The 8895-nt window shown below is 59.0% G+C and overlaps 1 protein-coding gene across 1 annotated transcript; it reads left to right on the forward strand.

Annotated features, from left to right (window-relative positions):
* Positions 1 to 4154: 4154 nt before the first annotated feature.
* On the forward strand, positions 4155 to 8895 carry LOC121082081 (histone H2A.V). The gene is made up of 5 exons (XM_040581419.1): positions 4155 to 4343; positions 7646 to 7723; positions 8217 to 8330; positions 8430 to 8559; positions 8830 to 8895. Exons 1-5 carry the CDS (start codon positions 4170 to 4172, stop codon positions 8889 to 8891), a joined length of 558 nt encoding a protein of 185 aa, XP_040437353.1. The 5' UTR covers positions 4155 to 4169; the 3' UTR covers positions 8892 to 8895.

Consider the following 8895-nt stretch of genomic DNA (forward strand, 5'->3'; position numbering starts at 1 on the left):
TGAGATTTGGTTGGGTTTTTTGGTTTGAATTCTGTGGAAAATGGGCAAATTGCCCCCCACCACCCCTTTTTTTCTTTTTTTTTTAACCAGAATGGGGGGAAAAAAAGATCCTAAATTTTTGGAACTTCCAGATTTCTGTTGCCCCAAAAGGGACGGTTTGAGAGCACGACTATTGCTGTACAAAAAAAAAAAAAAAATCTTGTAAATCTTGTATAGTGCCCCAAAACTTGATGTAAATACCCAGAATGTCCGGGCCAAGAGCCAGGAGCCATCGGTGGCTCCGTTAAAAGTTAAAACCACTTCAAATTTTCCCCTCCCAAGAGAAAAATATGGAAGAAAATCGGAATTATCCTGCCTTGTTTCCAGCCATTTTGGGGGTCACGGGCACGAAAATCTCCTTGTGGTCCCTCGCTGTCAGTGGAGGACGACTCAGGGGGAGGTGACCGGTCCCTGGGGCTGCCGTGCCGGGGAGAGCGGTGGTTTCTCTTGTCGGTGATAAAAAAACAAAAACAAAAACCCTCGCCGGCTTCTCTTTTAAAAAAGAAAAAAGTTGTAAAAAAAAAAAAAAGGAAAAAGAAATAAGAAAAAAAAAAAAAAGCGTGAGCGAGTGATGATGGTACTTGAGCTGATGCACAAGGAATCTCTCAGCAGATATTTGCCGCCGCACTCGCCAGGAGAGGGTTCCCGGTGGGAAATCCAAACCGGCTCGGCATCACGGCAGCTCGCTGGTGTCTCTGGATGCTTGGAGAGATGATCTTCGTAGGGCGAGGCTCAGCCGCAGGCGCCGTCGCCCTCCTCTTCCTCACGGAGCCGGTCGAGCCAGCAGTGCCTGTGCCAAGTGGAGCTGGCGTTTGGTGCGTCGGCGTAAGATCCTGAATCCAGGTGCCAGAACGGATCTCTGATCAAACCGAGATGGGAGAGGAACGGCCAGCGAGGAGCACGGCACTGGCAGTGGCAACCGCCAGGCTGTGGTGGTTGTAGGGGAACCCTGGGAGCCTGCGTGCCAGCATCCCTCCGGCTCTGCTCTGTGTCTGTTCCTGCCAAGGGTGGCTGGGGTTTGCTGGTGGCGTCGAGGCCTCGAAACCGCGGCGTTACCGGTAGGCAGGAGGCCGCGGGGGATTCTGGCCTTGGAGCAGTGCTGACACTGATGCAGCGGCTGAGAGCGGGGCTGACGCGGGCGGCTCTCCCATCCAGTTCACCCCAGGGCTGCGGCGTGAGGCACGGCGTGTGCTGGCTGGGCGGTGAGACGTGGGCGCTGGAGTGAGCCAGATCCTCCTCCGAGAGCCGCCAGGGCTGGGACTGGCTTTGGCCAATATCTGCTGAGAGACCAAAACGTTCACCCCGAAGTACCTTGACGAAAGAAGAAAGTTTTATTCCTCTTATTTTTTTAATGAAAGAAAAACAAAAAATAAAGCAAACCATGCACTTTAGGCAGCCCAGCGTGGGGCTGCCGGCGCCTGGGGGGGTCGTGTTCCCCCCCTCTCCCTTCCTCTGCGGCCGGCGGGGCGGCATCGGGAGACGCCGGGGAGCGGCCGGCGGTTGCCGAAGGCAGGTCCTGGATTTTACCACTAGCAAAGACGACGCCCGACGTGACGAACTCCTCATGCTAGCGAGCACTCCTTACCGTAGCAGATTTTTGCAAATGGAGTTTTACAAGTCTATATTTAAAGAATTGTATGTTTGTAACAAATAAAAAGTATGCGGAAAAGTGAATGAAAAACCCAGCCTGGCCACGTCTTGCTCCTTTCGGGGGGGTGGGGGGGGCCCTGGGGGGCTCACTGGTGCCACCGTCACAGCACGGAATGGGGTGGGCAGGGTCAGTGGCGGCCCTGGGGTGTTGTGGGGGTGTTTTGGGGACCCTCGGGGCTCTGCAGGGGGGACAGCGTGGGGACATCGAGGCACACCTTGTCCCTAAGCAGGGCGCTGTCCTCAGGGGGGGTCCCCAAAGCCAGAGCAGCTGCTGGGGGCACCGCAGGGAGCGGGGGGGGCACGAGAGGCTGGCACCGGGGGGGTGGGAGGAGGGTTTGGCACAGCACATGTGTGTTGCGTGTGTCACGGCTCATGCAGGCACACTGGCATGCGCAGACTGGCCTGGCACGCCACATGCACGGCACACACGGCTGCGTGGTGTGTGCGCAGGCATGTGTAAGGCATGCACACGGCTGCATGGCGTGTTCACCACCATGTGTGTGGCATGCAGCCCGTGGCAGGCAGGGTGTCGGCAGTGCCATGGGGTCCCTGGCAGCGAGGCCGGTGTGCGGTGACGCAGGCGCCGCAGCCCACACCGCATTTAGCTCTGCGGCTCCCTGCGGGCACGAGCTCATCTGAGGACACGAGCGAGCGGGAGCCGCCTGCGCATGAGCCGCCGCCACCACACCGCAGCCCCGCCGCCGCCTGTCCCCGGCGCTGCGGGCAGCCGAGGCCTGGCCTGACCCCGTCTTCGGGGACTGCATCCCCACCGACTGGGACCCCTCGCCCCTCAGGGGAGCGGCTGGCAGCGTGCTGGGGACCCCCTCCTGCATGTCCCCTGGATGCCCGCTGCGGGCAGCTGCTTTGCCCCTCCTCCACGACGGAGCTGGGGGGCTGGGGGGGGCACTGCGACAGCTGGGGGGCCCCAGGCACACAGAAGGCGCCTGCAGCAGCTGCTGTCTGTGGGGCAGGTGCAGGCAGCATTCTCCCCAGCGTGGGGAGCGGGAGCAGCTGGGGGGTGGGAGGTTTGGGGCCCCCAGCAGGGTCACCCGGGCACCCCTGAGCCCCTCTGCAGCAGCTGCAGCGAGGGGCAGGGGCGGCACAGTGCCCCCACCCAGTGCTAGAGAGAAACTGAGGCACGGGGCGAGGTGTGCAAGTCCAGGTGCCGGTGACAGCCAGGGTGGGACAGTGACAGTGTGAACGTGCCTTCCTCATCCCGCTTCTCTCCTCCTCCCCAGCCCGGCGCTCTCCAACCTGCTCCATGGTCTCCTCTCTCGGCGGAGCCAAGGGGCAGGGCAGGCTCCAGGGCTCCTTCCACCATCCCACGGGCCTGTTTAGCTCCCGAGGCTGCTCCTGTCAGGCAATGAGCCTCGCTCTCTCAGTCCTGAGGTTTCTCTTACAAAATTAACCTTGTCACGTAAATTGGGTTCAGCTCGATGCTGGAATAGGCTCCTCAGAGGAAATAAGTTTTTATTTCCCATAACACGCTCTGACCTGACACACCACCCCCACCCCCCTGCCCCATGACAGTCTGCACCAGGAATTCTTTTTTAAGGGGCTTTTTTAGGCCATATTTCATCCCCGCCTTCACCAGCCACCGTCCCTTTTGCCTCTTGGTGCTCCCTGCACCTCGAGCCCTGGCCCAGGTCCCCCCCCCCGGGTCTGCCAGGCCGGTCAGCGTTACCTCACTGCCGCTGCCCTTATCTTACCGGGCAGGACCAGCCTTTATTTCTGCATTTCCTGCAAAAACACACGGGGAGGGACGCAAAGGCGCCGCCGGGCCTGGGTGCCCCCGGGAGGGACCCCGGCCTGCGCTTCCAGCGCCGGGCACCGCCGCAGCCAATCTGTCACTGAGGTTTCAGCCGCCCCGGGCACAGGCCCTTGGGCTGGCCGCGGGGGCGATGGCCGGGCCGGAGGGCCGCCCCGTGTGTCCCCCCGAGGGAGGCGGAGGAGTGGGGGCGGCCCCGGGCCCTGTCAAGAGCCGAGACCCGCTGCCCCGGCAGACCCCGGTCCGGCTGCCCGGGCCCTGACGGGGGCCGTGACAGCGGAGAGGGGCCTGAGGCCGGCCGGTAAAGGCGGTGGAGGCGGGCAGCCCCCCCGCCCCCGCCCCCGCCTCCGCCTCTGCCCCCGCCCCGCTTCCCTCTGCTCCGCTCCCCTCCCCTCAGCGCCGCATCCGCCCCCTCCCCCGCTCCGCGCAAACAAACAACACGAGGGGCGGGGGATAGAATGGGCGGGAAAGGCTTCTCTCCTCTCACTGGCCCTGCGAACTGTCTATCCGTTCAGCCCCGCCTCTATCCAGACGGGCAACTCTTTCTATTGGTGGGCTCTACGTCACTCCATTGTACCGCCCACTGGTTCGGAGCCGCCGGGCACGCCCCCCCGCCCTCACCCTTGCGTGCCGTGTGCAAAGGAAAAACAGCCGTTACACGGGCCGCGGGGAGGAGCTAGGTGTCGGCAGGCAGGCGGCAAGAAACGGCGTCATGATTGGTGCTAGAGAGGTGTTCAAACTAGTATGCGATGCCTTGATTGGCTGGAGCCCGCCGCGGCAGGCCGGGCTCCCTCCTCGCGCTCGGGCGGGTTATTGTCTGGCGGCTCCTGAGGCGGCTCCAGCGCGGACTCAGGACCGGAGCTTGGGCGGCAGCGGCGGCACCATGGTGAGTGGCGGGGGCGGCGGTCCGTCCCGGTCCGGTCCCGGTCCGGTCCCCGCTGGGCGGGCGGGTGGGTGGGCGGCCGGGGCAGCCGGTACTGGGGCCGTCGGGAGGCCGAGGCTGGGGGGCGCCGCTCCCCCCGCGGGGCCGGAGCGGCTGCCCGCGGGCCCGAGGCTGACAGCGGCGCCCGGGCGGGGCCGGAGCCGCCGCTGTCAGCGGGGAGTCATGTCCCGGGGCGGGAGGCCGGGGCGGCGGGAGACGGGCGGCTCCTGCGCCGGGCTCTGTCAGCGATCCGTGACCTTGGGCACGGCGCCGTGGCCGACGCTGCCCGGGAGCCTCCCGCTGAGCGGGTCTCGCCAGGGGTCGCCGGGAGCCCAGAACCGCTGCCGCCGGGGTGTGACCGAAGCCCGGGGCCGCCGTGACGGCGGTGCCAGGCCCGCCGGGAGCGGGTCTGTGCCGCCTCCCGGCAGCTCGGGCCGGCGGGGGCGAGCGGCGAAGCCCGGGGCTTCCCGCTGCTGTCGGGGGCGCTCCTGGGGCGGCTGGCGGGCGCCCTTCGCTTTTATTTCACCGGTTACAGCGTCGGGGAGGGGCAGCTGCCGCTTCGCAGCAACTTTCCGGGGTTATTTATGTGAAGAAGTTGCTCGCGGAGTGAGGGAACGACTGTCAGGGGCGTGAGGCCGCCGGGCGGGGCGGGGAGGGGGCGCCTGTCAGCGGCCTCTGCCCCGCGGAGCGTTCCGTTTCCATCGTTTCCATTCCTAACGGGCATCCCTGCACGCGCTGGCTCCCGGCAGAGCTCGCTGGTGGCTTCCCAAGGAAAAGTCTGGCTCCCGGGGGGGCGGGGGGGTTAAATTTTCCCTGCAGCCTCGGTGGTGTGGCCTGGTGTCTGGAACTTGGGGAAGCCGCGGTTGCTGGGTGCGTACCCCGTGTTCGGGGTACGGGATAGGAGGCTCCCGGGCAGCGGATAAGGGCCCGGTTCACTGAGGATAACGTGGAAATGCTCTGAGGTTATGCAACCCTCACAGCAGAAAACCTGCGCTCAAGGATATCTTGTAACTTGTGGCAATAGATAAAAAGTTGCTTTTTTGAAGTATTTTAGTCCTGTCTGAAGCAACAAGAAGAAAAAAAAAAAACCAGTTTGCCTGCTGCAGGAGATGCGGTGCGTTAACTCCAGTGAGGTTTCAGTCTGGGAATGTGCTTCCAGCGAGCGACTTCTTTGGGGAGAAGGGAAGGAGACGTTGTGTTCCCGCACCCCTCAGCATGGTCCCCTCCAGATGAAGAAGTGAATCGCTGCTGTCCCTGACCCGCCTAAGCCCCCGCGAGCATCGCTGCCTGAGGAGGAGGAGATCTCCATGCTGCAAACGTGGTGGTGTCCGTCAGGGAGCCCTCATTTCTCTGCTGGGATCAGAGCCATGAGGGGGGTGAGCTTCCGCAGGGAGCCAGTGGCAGCTCAGCTGTGGTAAACTGTTGCAGCGTTTCCTCTGCAAGCCCAGCAGAGGGTTTAGACGTTGGTGAAGATCGAGAGAAACCTTGAGACTTCCGCTGTGAGAGTTCTCTTCCCTCTTCTTAGTCAAATGTCATGTAAAGAACCATCAGGTGGGCAGCCGCTAGCTGGAAAAATTGACGGAGAAGTGGGAAAGTTCACAGCTGGCTGATAAAAGCCCTCAGTGTGAACAGTTGGGGCTTTTCCCAGAGATGTCTTTTATTTCTAGAGTGAGGAAACATTCCCAGATCCCCCTTCGTGATTTTTGAAGTTGTATTGAGTGATGTTTTCTACTGATAAAAGTGACTCCTTGATGCTTCACTGCAGCAAAGGCAACATCAAGCCAGTGCTTCAAAGCGTTTCTGGATGTGTCTCCAAGTCATCCCTCAGCCGCTCTCGTAACAAGCCAGAGCTTCTAAAGCCGCTCCCGTCCTGGTGTCAGCTGCCAAAACACTGTGTGGGTTTGCCAGGTGCCAGCGTTCCCACAGCTGGAGCTCTGCTGCAGCCCTGGCGCTGCTGCAGGGAGGAACCCACCTGCACTTGGTGCCGTGGGATGCTGGCCCAGCTTTCCTGCCGACCTCGCCCAGCACTGCTCCGCGTGTTTTATCACCTCCAGATTAAGTATTTCCCCCTTGTGGTTTTTTTTTTTTCCAATTGTTTGAGTTTAAACTGGGCCAGCGCTCTCCAACTGGTGCAAGTGTGTGGTGTTAACTTTCAGCTCGGTGGGATGGGACGTAGGTCTTGGACATCCCTGTCTTAACCAGTGTCTTAAGGATTAGTGCGCTCAATTAACGTCACCTCGGTCTCCTGGGGATCTCTGGGTTCTGCGGTTTGTCCCAAACGAGTGGGAAAGAGCTGGTGGCAGCTTTCAGCTCCCTTGCAGTGAGCCATAATTCCTTCTTTTTAGAAGGGGATTGAGATCGTGGGATCAGTATGTGGTGTGACAACGGGGATTACAAGTATCCAGCATGTTTTAGGGCTCCGCTTTCCCTCTGCAGTGGCTGTACGGGGGCTTCTCTGTTCAACTCAGGCTGGGAGACTTAATTTTTGTCGTTATAGTCACTGCTGTTTCTTAAATGGACCAGATTTTGGGTTGGTAATGTCGTCTTTCACATGGAGGATGTAGGTTCTTTCTGACTGCCCTGTGTGCTCACCTCTGTTAGAAACAGCTCGTTAACTATTAGTGATGTCACTGTTTTTTTTCAAGATCCCTTGAATTGATCGATTTCTTGAAGGTGGATGTGAGAAAGCCTGGCACACCGAAGTGTGGTTCTTCCTTGTTTTTCAGTTGCTTTCAAACTCATGTGCTTTGGGGTTTCACTCACCTCCCACAGTGCAGTTTTCATTAAATCCGTTATTTCTGTGGTTCCCTGATGACTGGCTGCTCCGGACCAGGAAGGGAATTGCCCCTGAATTCCGCAGGCCTGGGTTGCACATTCCTACGTACAGAAGCAGTATCCTGCTGTGTGACCTGTGTCGCCGCGCGCCTTCGGAGTGGGGAAAACAAATCTGAAATCAGGCTGTTCCTGTGACTGCGGCTGCCAAAACCCCAAACCGGTTCTTTGGGCTGGTTTCCCCCTTTTTGGCATTTTCTGGAAAAGAACAGGAATAGCAGTAGTGGGAATTGAGGGATGGGGACCCGGGACTGTGAAGCAGCTGCCTTAGCCCTCAAACCCCTCTTGTCCCCTTGAATTTGCTTTGTTTCAGGGTGTTTAAGAGGCTGCAAGTTTCCTGCAGCAGCAGAAAGTGTGTTTGCCTCTGGATTACAGTGCAGCAGGTCTCTCTGGATTAATTAAGATTGATTAATAGGTGCGTTACTGTCTTGCAGGCTGGTGGTAAGGCGGGAAAGGACAGTGGGAAGGCCAAGGCGAAGGCAGTGTCACGCTCACAGAGAGCTGGGCTGCAGGTAAGGCACAAGAGGTTCACGACCTCATTGTAAAACGTGAATTTCTGAGGAAAAACTTCCACTTCTGGGAGGCAGATTTTCCCAAACCCTCTTTTTTTTTTTTTTTTTTTTTTTTCCCCAGAGGGTGAGAACCTAATATTTAGTGACTTGTGTTGTCATTATGGAGTGACAAGGACCCCTGGGCTCTCAGGGCTGTTTGCTCCCAGCCGTGCCCTGACTGGGGCAGGATCTGTCTCTCCTACAGGGAGGGTGTGAGGATTAATTTGGATAATTATCTTGAAACCCCATGGAGAAACGGTAAACTGTCAGTTGGTCCTGTGTCTCCCTCAGCCACGCCCTCGTTAAAGCTCATGTTAATGTTACAGGAGCTCCTGGAAGCTGCAGGCGCACAGGGTGGGGAGTTGCTCCAGCCAAAATCAGCAGTGTGGGGTGTAATTATGCAAATGCATGGGGAGCTGTAGGTGTTAACGAGGTGTTGATTCTCCCACCCCAGTTCCCCGTGGGCCGGATCCACAGACACTTGAAGACTCGCACCACCAGCCACGGGCGAGTTGGTGCCACCGCTGCTGTCTACAGCGCTGCCATTCTCGAGTACCTCACTGCCGAGGTAGGTCCCAGCGTTTGCCTTGCTCCCTAAAAAAATAAAAAAATATTTCAAAAAATTGTTTCCCTTGGGATCCCGAGTGTCTTCCCGATTTCTTGGCAGGTGCTGGAGCTGGCAGGCAATGCTTCAAAGGATCTCAAAGTCAAGCGCATCACTCCCCGTCACTTGCAGCTGGCGATCCGCGGCGATGAAGAGTTGGATTCCCTGATCAAAGCCACCATTGCCGGTGGAGGTGGGTATCGTCCTCCCTGCCCCTTCCCTCATTCCTGGCCCTAACTGGGAATTTTAGTGGGAAGAAGGGGAAAATACAGGGAAAAGGAACAGGAATTTGACAGCAATGATAGAAACCGGAGGCTCGCTGCTTCCCTGGATCCTGCTGGATCAAGCGTGAGGAAACATTTGTGCTGAGTTATTGTAAAACTCTGCTGGGAACTGAGGATTTCTCGGAGCTTTTTGGGAAGCCTGCAAGCATCTGATGGGAATCCTCCTCCTCTCTCCACAGGTGTTATCCCCCACATCCACAAGTCTCTGATCGGAAAGAAGGGACAACAAAAAACGGCGTAGAGAG

The sequence above is a fragment of the Falco naumanni genome, unplaced genomic scaffold (genome assembly GCF_017639655.2).
Source record: "Falco naumanni isolate bFalNau1 unplaced genomic scaffold, bFalNau1.pat scaffold_261_arrow_pat_ctg1, whole genome shotgun sequence".
Taxonomy (NCBI): Eukaryota; Metazoa; Chordata; class Aves; order Falconiformes; family Falconidae; genus Falco; species Falco naumanni.

What these genes read in the sequence shown, in the direction of transcription:
- LOC121082081 (XM_040581419.1), top strand. Translation starts at nt 4,170, where the DNA reads ATGATTGGTGCTAGAGAGGTGTTCAAACTAGTATGCGATGCCTTGATT. An exon ending in GCGGCAGCGGCGGCACCATG is followed by an intron (nt 4,344 to 7,645) that starts GTGAGTGGCGGG and finishes ACTGTCTTGCAG; the next exon opens with GCTGGTGGTAAGGCGGGAAA. An exon ending in TCGAGTACCTCACTGCCGAG is followed by an intron (nt 8,331 to 8,429) that starts GTAGGTCCCAGC and finishes ATTTCTTGGCAG; the next exon opens with GTGCTGGAGCTGGCAGGCAA.